The sequence below is a fragment of the Ranitomeya imitator genome, chromosome 2 (assembly GCF_032444005.1).
Source record: "Ranitomeya imitator isolate aRanImi1 chromosome 2, aRanImi1.pri, whole genome shotgun sequence".
In the NCBI taxonomy this organism is placed as follows: domain Eukaryota; kingdom Metazoa; phylum Chordata; class Amphibia; order Anura; family Dendrobatidae; genus Ranitomeya; species Ranitomeya imitator.
In genome coordinates, this window is record NC_091283.1 from 803,494,640 (window position 1) to 803,513,327 (window position 18,688).

Sequence of the window (18,688 nt, forward strand, 5' to 3'; positions counted from 1 at the left end):
AAAGGTACTGCGAGCAGATAATGGAACTGAATATACAAGTGGTAAAGTGCAAACCATCCTGAAAAAGAATGGAATCGTGTTCCAGACAACCGTTCCATACAACCCAGAGCAGAATGGCACAGCAGAGAGAAAGAACCGAACTCTTTGTGAAAGTGGAAGAAGTATGCTATTTGATGGAAACCTACCTACAACATATTGGGGAGAAGCCATCATGACTGCTACCTATCTTCAAAATCGACTGCCAAGTAAAGCTACAAGTAAAACTCCATATGAGCTATGGAACTGTGAGAAGCCCAACCTGAAGCATCTCAGGATATTTGGAAGCAAAACTTTTGTGCATGTTCCCAAAGAAAAACGTTCTAAGTGGGAATCTCATGCAAAGGAAGGAGTTCTTGTGGGGTACAGTGAAACTCAGAAAGGATACAGAATCCTGCACCCACAGACCAACACAGTAACAATCAGCAGAGATGTAGTGATTGATGAAAACTCAGTATCGCTCAAATTTCATGAGGTTACGCAAATAATTCAACCTAAGGAACAAGAATTTCAGTCAGTGATTCCAGACATTGAAGAGAATCTCAAAGAAAATACTGAAGTCTGGATATGCTCTGAAAGTACTGAAAAAGAAACAGAAGAACCAAGCCAACCTCAGGAGATCAGAAGATCAGAAAGATCAAATAAAGGAATTCCAGCTAAACGCCTTTCTTATATGGTCAGATCAATTCCAGAAGAAGAGCCACAGTCATGGCAGGAAATGCAAAAACTGCCTATTCATAAGAAGCAAAAATGGATAAAAGCTGCTGATGAAGAAATGGAATCCCTTCATAAGCTCAAAACATGGGAGCTCACAGAGCTACCTCAAGGCAAGAAAGCAATTGGATGTAAGTGGGTCTTTAAGAACAAATATGACTCCGAAGGTAATGTTCACCGTTTTAAAGCAAGATTGGTCGCAAAAGGATATTCACAAAAATATGGTGAAGATTATGATGCTACTTTTGCTCCAGTTGCCAAGCAAACTACATTCAGAACTTTATTATCCATAGCTGCTGTTCAGCAGATGAAAGTAAGACATTTTGACATCAAAACAGCCTTTCTACATGGAGACATTGAAGAAGAGCTGTACATGACTCAACCAGAAGGCTATGTTAAAAGGGGTAAAGAGAACCTTGTTTGCAGAATGCAAAAATCTCTCTACGGCCTTAAGCAATCAGCAAGAGCATGGAACACTAAGATGAACAAAGTGTTAATCGACGAAGGATTTAAAAGGTCTCAAGCGGATCCATGTTTGTATACAAAAGGTGTATCACAAGATTGGATGTATGTTATTCTATATGTGGATGATGTAATAATAGCGCATCAAGAAGAGAGAGAAATTTCAAAACTAGGTCAAATTCTGAACAAGCATTTCGAGACCAAGGACCTTGGAGATGTGACATACTATTTGGGAATCCAAATCCAGAGAGAGGAAGATGGAAGTTTTCTTCTTAATCAAAATTCTAAAATCTCCACAGTTCTAAACCAGTTTGGAATGTCAGAAGCCAAAGGCATATCAACTCCAATGGATCCATCTTACCTAAAATTGGAAGGAGAAGAAGATCTGCTACCCACAAATGACAGTTACAGACAAGCAGTGGGGGCACTTCTATACATAGCAACCACAACCCGTCCAGATATCTCAGCCACAGTGGGAATTCTCTGCCGACGTGTAAGCAAGCCACGCCAAAGAGATTGGAATGCAATTAAGAGACTTCTTCAGTATCTTAAGGCAACCCAAGAGTTAAGTCTAAAGATTTCTGCATCAGGAGATCTAATTCTCAGAGGATATGTAGATGCAGATTGGGCTGGAGACTCAAGTGATCGAAGATCAACAAGTGGTTACTTGTTCAAGTTAGGACACACTTCAATCTCATGGTCCAGTAGAAAACAAGTGTCAGTTGCATTGTCTTCTACAGAAGCAGAATATACATCAGCTGCTCATGCAAGTCAAGAGTTAATTTGGTTGAAGCAACTTTTGGAAGAATTCGGCAAACCACTAGCTGAACCAACTGTTATCTATGAGGACAACCAAGGATGTATCAAGCTCGCCAGCAGTGAAAGGATAAGTGCAAGAACAAAGCACATTGATGTTAAACATCATCACTTGCGTGACTTAGTAGAGCGTGAAGTTCTAAAGTTTGTTTACTGTGAATCTGACAAGATGTTAGCAGATGTTTTGACAAAGCCATTGTCAAGAGCCAAGTTTGAAGAATTCAGAACTGCAATGGGACTAACAGGATAAGCAGTTGTTGAGTGGGGGTGTTGGAATAAGTTTAAATGCAACAACTCCATTCCTGTTGTAGTCTGCATTGAATGTCTATGAGTGTTCATTTGTCAGCTATGCTGTGATTGTTAAAGTTTGTACAAAAAAAAAGGTCAGAGGACTCTCACTGATTGCATCATTCTGCTGCTGTTTCCTTCACAGAGAGACATGTGTTACATGGACTAGATTATATCGGTAGTTACTGTCAAAGCTTTCTTATTTTGTTCCAGTTCAAGCTGCATATATTAAACACAGTTTGCCTTACGTTGGATTCTGCTGCTTATATGAAGTAACACGCGCTGCTGTGGTAATACTCCGGCTAACAAATACAAGTTATACTGAATCGTTTCCAGCCAGTGATGAGAGAACGTGCTCAGATAAGGTGTTATCCGCCATGCTCGGGTGCTAAGAGTGACTTCGGTGTGCTCGAATAATATGTTCAGTCCCCGTGGCTGCATGTCTCGTGGCTGTTTGACAGCCGCAACACATATAGGGAATGCCGCTGCGGGGAGTGTAACATATTATTTGAGCACACCGAAGTCACTTGAGTAACATCTTATATCCTTCTGCTCAGCGTCTTCTCTTTACAGGGCTGTCCACAGATCAGACAGAATATACAATGTGACGGGCTCCTTTCAATTATGTACAGCACAGGGACATTCGTTGTGTTCGGTGGACTGTACAGTTATGGACCTTGTGCTTTACATAGACATGCATTTTTCATGCCTTTCCACCAAAGCTTCCTCCTTTCCTCCTAGCAGTCGGCTTTAAAAATGACCTCAATTATATAGGAAATAGTTTTGTCTGTAGACAACAAAAATCCAGTTATAGTACATGTGGCGGTCTCCTCTTGTATAGTTAGTTTCCTAGTAACACTAAGCAATAATGTCCGCCCTGCTACGCGGACTAACGCCGGCACATTCCTATGTTACTCATTGTTTCCTGGCAGAGTTACACTTGTGAGTTTGCAGTACATTTTACGAGGCTTCCAGCTACAATTTCTCTGCCTGCCGAGACTGGGAAAAGCCCTGATTGGAGCTGTAACTTTTTTACATTTGAACCTTTAGTCCAGTCCCGTGCTGAAACTCCCATCATCGGAGCTGCTTGGTTATGCTGGCCGCTCTCCCATGTTATATACTGCAGTCCTCATTCTGGAAGGAGATGTGGTCAAATAAAGTTTCCTGCAAAGAGAAAGTTTTAATGGGGAAAAAAAATCAGCATCTTTACAAACCAGTAATAATGAGGGGTGTAAGATTAACGGGAGTACAATTAGTCAAACACCCGCTATTGTAACTTTTAGGGACACCTTTCTGGGAGAATGGTGTGTGAATCGTGTTGAAACTTTTGGCCCCATTGCCACTGCCACTTTTCAGGCCATGACCCGTCTATACCACGCTATCCACACCTACTTTACACCCCCCTGTATGTGCCGCGGTGCTCATAGACTGTCCTGCAGTCTAGTCGTAGTCCGTAGTGATGCGCGAACGTGCTTGGATAAGGTGTTATCCGCCATGATCAGGTCCTAAAATATGTCCGAGTCCCCGCGGGGTTGCATGTCTCGTGGCTGTTCGACAGCCTCAACAAATGCATATATTGCCTAACGGGGAATCCATGCATGTGTTGTCTGTCGAATAGCCAGGAGACATGCAACCGCTGGGACTCTAACATATATTTCGAGCACACAAGCATGGCGGATAACACCTTATCCAACCTCGTTTGCTCATCGTTACTCACAACCTTACTTCCCCACCTCTGCCACTTAGGTTAATTTGCTTCTGATGAAAACCATAAAATATCAGCATGAATAAACTAGAATACGTGATTGGAACACATGAGAACACATTCTCCGTGCAGATATTGTCTTTGGGTGGATTCGAACCCTAGATCCCACTACAAGTCAATGCTACTAGCCAATGAGAGAATATGTTCTAAATTTGTTTGGTTTCACTATTGCGCTGGCAATGGCTGACTTTGAGGTTGGCTAATGTCAGGAGAACGTTACCTGCTGGACTGCATTGTGTTAGCTGTAGAGCTTGGTGGAAGAGGGATTGTGTTGTGGGCTTGTGTTTCAGGGATCAGCTTCATGCTTGGTTCCATCGAAGGGAAATCTTAATGTTTTAGCATTCCATGAAATTTTGGACAATTGTAACTTCCACCTTATGTGGGAACAAGATTGGGGAAGACCTTTTTCTGCTCCCTATGACTGTGCTGAAAGCAAGCTCCATGAAGACATGGTTGAGTGCGTCTGGTTTAAAAGAACATGACCCTGACCTCAACCCCATCCAACACCTTTTGGAATGAAATAGAACTGGTCCTGCTCCCCAACATCAGTGTCTGACCTCATACATTTTCTTCTAGATTACTGGGCAAAAATTCCCACACAAATATCCAAATTATATAGAAATCCTTCCCGGAAGAGTGGATTTTTTTTTTTTTTTATTGCTGAAAATGGACCAACTCCATATTAATGTCTATGCGTTAAGAATGGGATGTAAGAACAGCACCTGTTGGTGTAACGTGGAGGTGTCCCAATACGTTGTCCATATAGTGTATTTATTATATTTCCCCTGTACACGTTTGGTTAATGTCAGATGATATTAGTGGGCAATGGCAGACATGCTATCACTAAACATGGGGACAAATGGTCACAATATATGGCTTTCTGATAAATGCGGAGTTCTTATGAGCGACACGAATAAAGCATTTTTTTGTGCCTAAAATATTGCAATAATTCCATAATGGTATAATTTTATTCTTCTGGGAACCCGGTCATACACAGCGAGTCTTGCCAATTTAACATTTAACCTTATTACACACAGAATATTCATTTAGCTGTTGCAATAGGCAATTCTTTATCATTGTATAGGGCTGTATATATAGTATTTTGCTTGGGGCCTGGTTAAAAAGGGAGGTGGGCTCACAAACTAAATAAAATTAACTCCACTCTTGGAGCTGGTTCATGTCAGCAAACTCCCTACATTCTCTGGACAAATTAACAATCGTTCCTCTCCCCATCCTAATCGTTCCATCATCCCCATCTATAGGAGAGAAAGGCGACCTAATCCTGCCAAGCTTTGTCTATGAAGATATGAGCCTGTGCATGTCGGGCTGCATAGGGGAATGGGTCTAATGTGTTTGGTATAGATCTACTCTCCCAGGCGTCGTGTGAACCTTCGAATATATATATATATATATATATATATATATATATGTGTGGCACCCCTAGGGGTATTTGCCACAAAAATAGTTACTGACAGTAAATGCAAATACTAAAATAGCAAGACTGCACTACCACCTCCGGCCAGAAGGGGGAGCTCCAGAGACTCCCCTTGATCCATTCTGGTCTGAGAGAAAAACTGGCAGTTGGGCTAAGGAGCTGATAGTGAGAGGTCATACAGCTGAATTTCTAACAGCCCTATGACGGTTTCCAGGCCCAAATCACCGGCCTGAGGAGAAGAGGGACAGAGAAAAGGGACATTGTGAGAAATGGGTAGCATTAATCACTACCCAGAACAGGCGCAAAGACAGATACCGGATCCGTGGCTGTATTCATTATATGTAATACAGCAACCGGAAAAACGTGAGGTGATATCAGCTTCACTAGGGTCGGACTCAGCAACAGACACAGAGTTCAGCGGTACTCCCGGAGGGGGTAAGCCGATAAAAGGACTCGGGTTGCCCGTCGAACCAGGACCCGGAGGGGACAGATTGGGCCGGCAGCCAGTTCACATACAGCAGCAGGGCCACACAGAAATTGCGTACAATAAGAGGCGAAGACCCCGGCAGGGTCAAAGTAACTCAGAGTTCCCATACAGACTCCGGTGACAGGACTGGTTGTAAATCCTTTTATGTTAAAGTAAACTGGTTAAACGTTTCAGTGCCTCAGTCTTTCATTTGGACAATAGCCATCTATCCAGGATCGGGATCGTCACCGCTGGGAGAACCTGCTGCTGATCAAGTAAGTGCCTGTCCCCTCACGATACCCCTTACACTGTGCATTGCCTGAGGCCACAGCACCGGGTCAAGCCACCCGTGACATCCCCCTCAAGAGACAGACCCCATTGGTCCGGTGCTGGGTATCCCGGTCTCTTGGGCGTCACAAAATATATATATATATATATATATATATATATATATATATATATATATATATATATATATATATATATATATACATACATACATACATACATACATACATACATACATACATACATACATACATACATACATACATACACATATATACATATATACATATATATATATATATATATATATATATATATACATATATACATACATACAGGGCCGCCATCAGGGCATTACAGCCGTGACTGGCATATGGGGCCCGGTGGGCATAGGGGGCCCGCATCGGGCCCAATCTCATCTGCTTACCGGGCCCCTACTCGCAGCCGCAGGCTGAACCGGGCCCTTAGCGGCCGCCGGCGCTGCAGCTGTTTAAAGTTATTTTGGTGGCTTAAAAAATCTTTATGTGTGATCTGGTGATGGGAACTGTCAATGTGTGATAGGTGAGAAGTGGAGATTTTCCAAGAGAGAGCGGTGGGACTGTGGACAGTTCGAGGGGTGGAGCGTGGAGGCGGGGCTGGGGTGGAGCCTGGGCAGAGTCTCAAGGGGGCCCCGAAAATTTTGACAGTATGGGGCCCCGAAATTTCTAGTGGCAGCCCTGTGTATATATATATATAATTTATTTGTCTGAGAGTTTTTCTGTCTGTCTGTCTTGGAAATCCCGCGTCTCTGATGGTCGAGGCCGCCAAATCAGCGACGGGCACAGCATGGCGACGATGTCATAAAAGTTGCCTCGACCAATCAGCGACGGGCACAGTATCGACGTAGATGTCATAATGGTTGCCATGGCGACGATGATGTCATAAAGGTTGCCTCGACCAATCAGCGACGGGCACAGTCTGCCGCGAATTCTGGAATCATAATTGTCCATATACTACGGGGACATGCATATTCTAGAATACTCGATGCGTTAGAATCGGGCCACAATCTAGTAGATATATACATTCCTATTATTGTTAAACAGAGCTTTCCGCCCAAACTTACGGTATAAACTAAGCACATAGCCTTGTAATGGGAATTGCTAAATAGGCTGCTCGGTGCACACAGCATGTGGCCAAGATGCTCAGTGCACTGTTCTGCCCACTTGTTTTGCATGCCCCGCTTCCCTTTCTGGTGATTGACAGCACTGACCTGTTTTCTCTGCAGACAGTGCTCAATCCATGCTAGCTTGTCTGTCACTAATGAGAGAGGTTAGGACATGTAAAACCAGTGGGTGGAGTGGTGCATTTGTTCCTCTTGGCCACACCTGGGGTGCACTGAGCAACTCAATTACCCTATTTGATTAAAATTCACTTTCTTAAGCACAGAGGCTGCGATTAGAACAACAGTGTATTTATTTTTTTTATATAGGAGTTATGTCCCCTACAAGATTATGTACTTGGTTTATACTACTGGTTGCCAGACTCCCCACTGGCCAGAGTTATATGGAGAAGCATGCATTATATTAGTATGTGCTTGTTTAACATCTCCATTGTGCCCACCTCCCTCACTGTTTTTTTTTTTTTTTTTTTTTTAATGCTACCAGAATTTTGAAAATTTTACTATGAAGTTAGATTTAAAGAAAACAAAATTAATGTCTTGCAGTTATTGGGCAGCAAGTAGATAAGTTATAGGACAATGTCCCTGCGCACTATTCGGCATGCAAAACCTGTTGTCATTTAGGATGGTGCTAATGGCCCAGCGATGGTTTCTGGGTTTATGGGCCAGGAGCCCTCCTTGCACCATTAGGCTGCATTCACACCGTCTTTCTGTAGTCTTTCCAATGTCTACATTTTGGAACGTATGTGCTGGCTCTATAGGGTATCCTGCACCAGGAGAGGTTGAGGTGTGATATGTTGGGGGCAGGTAACGCCTTGATCCACCATAAAAGCACAATATGCAAGATTGGTCCAAGGCACGGCCGCGCATATGATGCGGAGTCTATATACTGGAGTTAATCCGCGGATGTTTTCTACATACAGCACATTAATTCCATCTAGTAATTACTGTATGTTGTTGACCTTGAGTTAGTCTGTGTTAGCCTGGTGTGGAGGAGCGTTCTCTGCACACACCGTTTTTTCTGCGACTTTCTTTCTGCTCTGAGGATCTCCATATTTCATGCGTACAGTTAGTTATTTTGGCTGATTTCCCAGACTGCTTTCCAAAGAAAACTCTGCTAGCTCCTGCACGATCCTGGCACCTGTCCAAGTTGCAATCTTAATTTTTGTTCCTACTTTTTGATGACTTTGTAACCTCTCTGCCCGTGCACGTCCTACCTCTAACACCTGCAACTACAGTAGAAACACTCTGGGGTGGGAAAAAACTGTAGCACCAGAGAGGCCTATGGAGTAAAGTGATGCTGTCACCAGGGAAAAAAGTCCTAATCCCTGAAACCCCTTTTAATAAGTGTAAAATGACATCCTTACATTTTTTAAATAGCGATGTGGCGCCTAGAAGCGTTAACTTCCAGAGTTATGACTTCGCCTGACTTATTTTGAAAGTCTGTGGAATTTATCGGTAATTTTTAGATCTGACGATCGCTCGTAAAAATGAATTTCATGGTTTCCGATCTGTGAGTTGTGTATTTATTTTCTGATCAATAAATTGTGCAGCTTTTACAAGGAGGCTTTGATTTCACTCACTTTGTTCATTCTCGTTCCAGAAACTCCATTAAGTGTAACTTCTTGTAATATGCAGAATATGATAATTTGGTAATTATTCGCCATTTGTTCTGGTCACGACTACCATTCGCACCAATGCTAATCGTGTCCTGAACTGACCCTTTTACTACCAGCATGTATACTCCATTTTTGTTCTGATATCAACACAGCTGAGCTAGGCTGGGAAAAAAGCAGAGGGTTGGAAGCCACTTACATACTTTTTTTTTTTTTAAGTTTTGTAGAAAAATTCCCTTTTTTAAAGCGATTTGCCAAGTTTTGGAACTTTCCATGCTGGACAAAATTATGAAAAATTAAGTATGACTCTCTTTAAAGATGTTGGCAACCACTTTTTTTTGCCTATCCTCATTTGACTAGGGGTGGATCTGTAGTACCTGGCTACAGCCACTATAGTTTTGGTGGCACTGCTGAGTTCTGACGGCATCCTAGAACTTTCGACTGGCCCCGGTAACAGCTGATAGGCGAGGGTGCTGGCCGGGTGTCTTACCCCCTACAAATCAGATATTGAAGAACAGATGACTCTTTGTTTTTCGGACTAGAAAGACATCTTGGTCACTTTGTACCAGTTTTCACATGTTGGGGGGGTGATGGCTGTACCCGGCTTACATCCTGGTGACCAATTATGAGAGAAAACTGAACTAAGTGGCCAGGCATATGTGTAGCGCTTTCCATTGAAGTCCATGGGAGTTATGCAAACAGCTGATCCAAAAATATTCTCTTTGTATAGGTTTGTATACGAGTTGACTTCATTAAAATGTATTATTAAAAATGCATTGTTCCTTATACTCAAGATTTGTGAATTCTGGATAAATGTTTAGAATCCTCATCATATGGCAGAATGGAAAGTGGTTAGACAGAGTGTCTCGGTCTGGAGGACATGTCCTGTCATGCATTACTATTGATATGAATGGCGGCATGAAATGCTTTATTTCCACTGAGGTGGCGCTGAAGGAAATTGCTACCAGAATTCCCGACAGATTACCGCTGATGGCCGGGGGGATCCCAGCAGCAGTTCTAAAAAGCAAAGAGGAGAACTACCTTTTTACTTTTTTTTTTTTTTTTTTTTTTAAGATTGAACTTCGTTTTGTTTCATCAGATTCATTGGAAGCACAACTATATCACTTAAGGATTTTGCTGGAGGAGCCGGTCGTTCCATTCCTTTTCGAGGCTTGGCTTTGATGAGTGACAAGGGGCAGCCCATTGGGGTAAGTTTGGTGCTTGTTTGGGGCAGGATCACACAGGGCATTTTTGATGTGTGAATCTTATAAAGTAAATCTCAGAAAGAAGAATACTTATTTGTATCTGCCTTATGTTATGGATAAATGATGCATGCAGGCTTGGACTGACCCACAGGAGAATCCTCCGGTGGGCCGCTGTGCAGGAGTAGGCCATCACCCTCTTATATGAGCAGTACTTGGCACACTACACTTGAATCACTATGTACAGACAAAGGCAGAATCTTTTTTTTATTCAACAATCAGCCCATTTTATTGCTATATAAATTTGTGAATGAGAATAAAGTCATATTTGCCTGTAGCTGAAGTGGGGCCCTGGAGTTGGTTACTGGCAGGCCCTTTCCATCCCAGTCTGACACTGCATGTGAATCTGGCCTAACCTTCTGTCTCTGAAAACAAGAAAAAGCAAACTTATCAAAGCTGGCTTCTCGCGGCTCGCAATCCACATGCATAATTTTTATCAAAAAAATTGGCAACACATCCAATAGGAAGAGGAAGGAGAAGGGACATTCATGACTATATTGCTTTGAAATCATGTCTCGCTATGTTCTGACATACCGTTCCTCTTTTTATTACACCTGGAAGTGCACCCAAAACTTGACAATTTGATGTTACAATTTAATTTTATCATACGCAATCTGAATCTCTTACCAAATTTATTTGTCTAGATTTGCTCAAATTTGGCCGGTAGATTAGATTAAAATTGCCCTAAGGAAAGGGATAAAAAAGCTGCTCTTCCTCCGCCTCCACAACAGCCCCCTGGTCATCCACACCCGGCACTACCAAGAGTTTTGATGAGCGCACTTTCTTTTCCTTTCCAGGCCACTATTGATTTATCGGTGTCCTATGAACCTCCCGTGTCCCCGAACAGCAATGTGTCTGATCCCGCGGGGACAAATGTGCAGCCTGACGCAGGTACGTGATTAGTCCATTATATACTGTATTTCCATGTGTTTTTGCTCACCCTTTTCTGGATGACATTGGCCTCCTGCGTTGTAATTTATGCCACGTGACTACCAAGATCCATTAAGACTCAGCCCTTTAATGACCCAGTAACATTCCTATAACATAATTGCCAATAGTCTCCATTCACTGTGGCATGACTTGGGCAAATCCCAGCCCAAATTTTGGGTGTGTTTATGGGTGTTTTGGGGCGTTCTCAGGGCAGAGCTTAAATGTTCATATTTTTGGATTCCAGACTTTGATAACTATTCTGCAGCCTAGAAAAATATTTAGAATTGAGTCCTCAGTGGTTGATACCTTTTTTTTTTTTTTAATGGCTAACTGAAAAGATGGTAACAAATTGCAAGCTTTCAAGACTACTTGGGTCTCTTCATCATAAGAAAAACAAAAAAGGCAGCACTCTGTAGTGCCATTCAAATATGAAAATTGAATTGCATCTCTGCATTAGAAATATGAAAAATTTTCAAAAGCTTAGCGCATAAATTGGCCAGTTAATGTGTACCTGGAAGCCACGTTAAGGCGTTACTCATTTCCAGGACCTAGTAATGCCTTTCTTAGAATAAAGTCTTCATCTGTATGGGAACATGAATCCTCTGTTAGACTAAAATCTATATCTCTGTGGAGGGGTAGTCGTCCTGCTGTGATTAAAAACACCTGTGGCTAAAAGGCGTCACATCCAAACATAGACTAAGTGTGAACAGGTGCTGAAACTAGTCACCAACTCGTATACATACAAACAAAAAAGGCATCACTCTGTAACGCCATAGCATACAAATATTAAATATGAAAATTGAATTTCATCACTGCATTAGAAATATGAAAAATTGAAAAAGTCCAGCGCATAAATTGGCCAATTCATGTCATATGTACCTGGAAGCCAGGTTAAGGTGTTTCTCGTTTCCAGGACCTAGCAATGCCTTTCCTCTCTTAGAATAAAGTCTAAAAGGCGGAGGGCTCAGTCAGAAGGCAAATGAATACAAATTTGACTGACTGAGCACTACGCCTCTTAGGCTAGGTTCACATTATGTTATGTGAACCCGTTTAACGGACTACGTTACACCGCGGCTTAACGCCGCCATTGTTTGTAATGGCGAACGCATCGCTAGCTCACGCCCACATTGGGCATGCACTAGCGATGTGCCGTCATTTGAGTGACGGACCGCGAACACTGCAAGCAGCGTTCGCGGTCCGTTCCTCGCTGGCACAGATCGGGCATCTGCGCTAGCGGGATCGGCAAACGCGATCCATTTTGGGACATTGCGTTAGCGTAGTCCGTAGCGCTATGCGCTAAACTGACTGCCCTAACGCAATGTGACCCTAGCCTTAGCCACAGGTGTTTTTAATCACAGCAGGACCACTACCCCTCCACAGAGATATAGATTTTAGTCTAACAGAGGATTCATGTTCCCATACAGATGAAGACTTTATTCTAAGAGAGGAAATGCGTCCTCAAAGCCGCTCTAAATTTCTCGCTTTTAGTCATCGTTAAAAAGGCTTTGTTGCCCCTCCCCCACAAACTCTCAGCGATTTAACTGGTATCTGCTCCAGCAGCAATCGAATGCAAGCGATGTATGGCGTGAAGTTCTGCAGCGCCTTACATTGTATAGTGTTCAATCATCTTGACATTTTTAGCCTATTACATACCTGAAATTGATGGCATTTTTCTATAAAATCAGGACAATTCCAGAAAATTTTGAACTATAACATTTTTTTTTTTTTCACTGTCTGGTGACCTGTCGCTAGTCTTAAAGTGAACCTGATGTATCCAGTACTGGCTGTATATATGTTTTACTCTGAAATGCTGCGGCATTTTCTAGAAAAACCTACTTTTAATAACTGCTGGGGGCCGAGAGGTCTTCCACTGTTTCTCCCCGCTCGCTACCCTGGATTTACAGGTCTCTGCCTATGTGCGCGTCCAGCGAGTGGCGAACACCTCTGTGTGCAGCTCCCTACAAATCCTACTAGTAAGATTTATGCCGTATTAGATGCTTCTGCTTGTCATGAATTTGACTAGCTGTGGTCGCCACGCCAGAAGTCACAAAATTTAGGTGCAGCTTCAGGTTGCACCTAAAATTTTCAAAACTTATACAACAAAATTCTCTCTTGAAAGATTTTACACTGAGGCCGTAGTATGTACCCCAAAATGGTATATATAAAAATGTGTGGGATTATTTGCTGGTTGTTATTGGCTATGTGGCATCGTCGAGTCTCCTTCACATATGAAGTGCTGTTCCTTTCATCAGCCACAAGAATTTAATGGAATGGAATTTTTCCTAATTGCGTTCCCGAGTTTTCTGTAGCGCCCCATTACTTTACAATGTAGTTGTTCCTTAGATGGCGGGTGGTGAGAGAACATGCGAGGCAGGAAATTGGTTCTGCGTTTTCCTGAGAGATAACAAAGTTATAGCCACATCTATGGCTTTAATGATGTATTGTAGTTTTATTTTATCTAGAGAGCTTTTCCTGTCATTGTGCACTTCTTCCATAGCGTAAAGAGGAAATATTTTGGAAATGACAAATTGTACCCTTACCCGTCCTTTTTATTAACCATTACATAAGGCGACGTTTCATAGTCGGTATACAGTTGTTTGAAAGAGACCTACAATAACAAAATGGAAGAAAAAATGCACTTTTAATATCTTGTTTGCTGAAACAGAGTCCTCAAAATTACAGGCAACGTGACATGAGGCAATAGCCATTGGCGAGGTCCTCATCTCTTACACCCTGGCACGTTACATGGAGGTGGGGGTTCTGGCTGGGTGTATGGACTTTGGTTGGCCCGGACCAGATGTTGAGGACTTTAGGGAGGGAGACCTCCAGTCTAAAATAAACTTTTTACTTAAGGATAACTGTGGGATTTATGTACACAGCTTTAATAAACATTTCCTTCTCAATACTAAACCTGTTAACACGCCACCTCGGTTCCTTTCTCATTACTTTCTTTCCAGCCCAGGGCACTTTCTCGGTCTCGCCTCGTCTTCTGTCTCGCCTCGTCTTCTGTCTCGCCTCGTCTTCTGTCTCGCCTCGTCTTCTGTCTCGCCTCGTCTTCTGTCTCGCCTCGTCTTCTGTCTCGCCTCGTCTTCTGTCTCGCCTCGTCTTCTGTCTCGCCTCGTCTTCTGTCTCGCCTCGTCTTCTGTCTCGCCTCGTCTTCTGTCTCGCCTCGTCTTCTGTCTCGCCTCGTCTTCTGTCTCGCCTCGTCTTCTGTCTCGCCTCGTCTTCTGTCTCGCCTCGTCTTCTGTCTCGCCTCGTCTTCTGTCTCGCCTCGTCTTCTGTCTCGCCTCGTCTTCTGTCTCGCCTCGTCTTCTGTCTCGCCTCGTCTTCTGTCTCGCCTCGTCTTCTGTCTCGCCTCGTCTTCTGTCTCGCCTCGTCTTCTGTCTCGCCTCGTCTTCTGTCTCGCCTCGTCTTCTGTCTCGCCTCGTCTTCTGTCTCGCCTCGTCTTCTGTCTCGCCTCGTCTTCTGTCTCGCCTTCTCTCACCCATCCTGGCTGTTATGTCTCTGAGTTTTATAAACTCATATCTGTTTTCCTTCTCTCCTTACTCCAGTTCAAGCTAACCACCGTCTCAATCTCCCTTCATTTCGGAACACCCTCCCCATGCGGCACTGGTTACTGTCCAGACCTTAGGTCTTCTTCAGATGCACACTGGGCCCTATCTGCAGTCCTGATAGAAAAATGTCTCTTTCCTTTCACCTTAACCCCTGCCATTCTGGGCTAGTCCCAAACATTAAGAGCACAGAATACCAAAACTATTAAAGCATATCATAATTCACATTATACAGTACAACAATACTGGTGGTCTTCAAGGGAGAATGTGGGCAGTATGTCTGTCTCCTTCAAGAACTACCGAGAAATTGTGTTGACAACGTGACTCCTGATATGTCTGTTGCCATGGTGTCATCCAGTCCTTGTGTGAATCTAAAACTTTCTTTACACTGATGCACCTATAGATAGACACACAACGTCTGCTGTCAGGGTGTACATATTATAGCAGTGGGCGCCTGGATCCATACAAGGTTTCCATAACAATATCTGACAGGAATCAGAAGGGGACATGTCTCCAGAATCTCTCAGGCGATACCCTGGCACTTCGAGTCTATAACTTCAAGTAATTTTATCTCAATCTTCCAATTTTCATACATTCTCTTTTTAAATATTTGCAGTCAGACTTGTCCTGTTAAATTAGACCATGATTGGTGTCAGCACTGTATTTTATGTGGAGAAAATGGTGGCGTACAAATCTACTATAAAGCTGGGGGCTGGTGGTCATGCACCAAGAGCAATCTTTTTTTTTTTTTTTTTTTTTTTTTTAATTCTTTGTGTTGGTTTTCTTAGCAGATTCACCCTTTGCAATGCCTTTGGGGAAATACGGTCATCACATTCTGATGTGGAAATGCTAAGGATATGCTTTGGAAAATGAGCATTAAATCCTCTAAGTGGTGCATTTATGGTCTGAGATATAACACTGCGATATCTGTCCCAACCATAGATCTCCCGAACTGAACTAACGGCCTCACCGGTTGGGTCACGGGCCGACACATTACAGCCACAACCTGAATGTCCCCGGAAAGAGTAATATGGCAGTATTCTCAGCTATTGTATTACAGCACTTTGTTTGGAAAATATGTCAGTGTTATGCGATCACATCATAGTAGTATTATGAGGGTTTCTGTTGGAGGCATTATTTAACCCCTAAACCCCCAGGACACTTTTTTTTAGGTACAGAATAGCAGTATTGTATGGACATTGTATGGTAGTATTTCACATTTTACAACTTGTATGTGTATCTATGTTTTTATATGTATGTTTTGATATGAAAATTAAGTACGGGGCCTCCTAAAAGTGATATTCCATTCTCTCAGATCTTATCCCAATATGTAGTAGTTCTCATAAAATTAACAAATGCCTCCAATTAAAAATGTTGGATAGTTCTTTTGATTCGCTTTGTCGCTTACCCCATGTGCAGGGCATTGCAGCAGCTAGGTATTCATGGATACGACCACTCATATAGTGACAGTTAAGTTTTTAGTGGTCGTAACCATGGATACCTAAGAGAGCAATGGCTGCAAATGGGGTAAGCGACATAGAAATGTAGCATAGTTCTGATTCGCTAATTGGAGATTATTATTATCTCTTTAATGATAAACTGCCCCTGATCATATCGGCAAAAATCTTTATAGCCACAAGTGAGAGAAGATCACACTTTGAGCCGACACCTTGTCTTGGGCATGAAATACGTTTTTTTTTTTCATGTTTTTTTGCTATGTTTGGAGTGCAACCGCTTTTCCCCCATTTTTCTGGCCAGCTATGTTCACATACGTATCCTTTCATCTGTGCAGCGAATCTGCGTGCGTTCAGTGTTTAGAGGTAAAACAAAACCTTAGTTTTCATCTGTAAAAACCTGTTGTTCAAGTTGAGTGTACATGATGCATCTCCATTCACTTCCGGCCTGGGTGTGGTCAGAAAACGCGTGACGTCACCATCTTCACTTCCTTGACCTTTTACGGAGTGATTTATATAAATAGCTGTCACATGTATTGTCTGCTGTTCCTAATCTGTCTCTTGTATGGATGTGTAATCTACTAATCCTAAAGCCATTAAAGGTACCTTCACACTGAGCAACTTTAGAACGAGAACGACAGTGATCCGTGACATTGCAGCATCCTGGATAGCGATCTCGTTGTGTTTGACACGCAGCAGTGACCAGGATCCCGCTGTGACATCGCTGGTCGGATCTAGAAGTCCGGAACTTTATTTGGTCGTCAGGTCGGCGTGATTCGTTATGTTTGACAGCAAAAGCAACGTTGCCAGCAATGTTTTTTCATGGAGCTAACAACCGGCGAGAACGATAAGTACGTCACTGGATCGCTCCTGCATCGTTCTGGAGTTGCCGGTGTTTGACGTCTCTACAGCGACCTAAACAGCGACGCTGCAGCGATCGTCTCGTTGTCTATATCGCTGCAGCGTCGCTAAGTGTAACGGTACCTTAACTTGCGTAAAAAAAAATCACAAAGTAGTAAAAAGAGCCACAGTTCTGTCATTGAGCATGTAAAGTCAATGAATGAACTGATAAGATCTCTCCATCTTCACCTGTCAGGCTGCTGCTATCAGGACTGCAAAGAAAGTAAAAGTAGTAACAGGATCAATTCCAGTTAGAAAGGTTTATGCCTGTAGGAAATGAAAAGGATCGCCCAGTGAGAATAAATGATCACCTATCAAGAGAATTGGCGATGACTTATGATAGGGGTCCGACCACTGATATCCCCCTCCGATGGCCAGTGTGGGGGCACTTTTACACCCATTAGCGTGGATCTGCAGTGCACTTGATGTACTGCTGCTCCACTCGTTCTGTATGGGATTGCTGAGCACTCTACTTTATTTTGTTACTTCATTCTAACAGGGATAAAAGTGCCCCGTTCTACCAATCGGTGAGGGCGTCAGCGGATGGATCTCCTAGGATGTCTATCAGTTTCTCAAGATCTCTTCCTGCAGTCAGTCAATAGAAACCCTGGTCAGATGATGGGCACACAGGTGCATAGTTCGTTCCTGTGCTGTTATTAGCACTAGTGATGATCGAATATACTCGTTACTCGAGATTTCCCGAGCACACTCGGGTGACCTCCGAGTATTTTTTTAGTGCTCGGAAATTGTTTTCCTCACCTCAGCTGAATGATTTACATCTCTTAGCCAGCTTGATTACATTTGTGGGGATTCCCTAGCAACAAGGCAACCCCCACATGTACTTATGCTGGCTAACAGATGTAAATCATTCAGCTGCGGCGATGAAAACAAAATCTCCGAGCACTAAAAAATACTCGGAGGACACAAGAGCGTGCTCTGGAAATCTCGAGTAACGAGTATATTCGCTCATCACTAATTAGAACTATGTCTTGTAACGAGTTGAGCATCTGTGTGAGCATGATACGACCAGAACAGATTTAAAGGGGTATGCCCATTTCCAACATCCTATCTCAATATGTAGTAGGTGTAATATTAGTAATAATAGCAAATACCACCAATTAGAAATGTAGTATAGTTCTTTCCTCATATGCAGGCATTGCAGTAGCTTAGGTATCTATGGTTACGTCCATGCAATGCCCTGCACATGGAGTAAGCAACCTAGCAAATCAGAAGAACTACAGTGGCATGTAAAGTTTTGCACACCCTGGTCAAAATTACAGGATGGCTTCTACAAATGGACAATGATCCTAAACACTCATCAAAATCCACAATCGATGTCCTCCAGAAAGGGACAAGATGAAAGTTTTGCAATGGCCCTCACAGTCCCCTGATCTCAACATCATTGAAAATCTGTGGCTAGACCTCAAAATAGCAGTGCATGCAATACAACAGGAATCTCACGGAACTGGAAGTATTTCCAAGAAAGACTCTTGGCGGGCAAAAAAAAAGTGTTTACAAGATGTGATACTTTCAAAAGTGGGTGCTACTG

At 42.9% G+C, this 18,688-nt stretch overlaps 1 protein-coding gene across 7 annotated transcripts in view; it reads left to right on the forward strand.

The window, feature by feature from the left end:
• MYOF (myoferlin) overlaps positions 1–18,688 on the forward strand; it is a 176,146-nt gene that overhangs the window by 47,454 nt on the left and 110,004 nt on the right. For all 7 annotated transcript variants that reach the window (XM_069753773.1, XM_069753775.1, XM_069753774.1 and 4 more), the window contains exons 4-5: positions 10,142–10,250; positions 11,102–11,195. In XM_069753773.1, the coding sequence (XP_069609874.1) occupies positions 10,142–10,250; positions 11,102–11,195 (203 nt within the window). The remainder of the gene's footprint in view (positions 1–10,141; positions 10,251–11,101; positions 11,196–18,688) is intronic.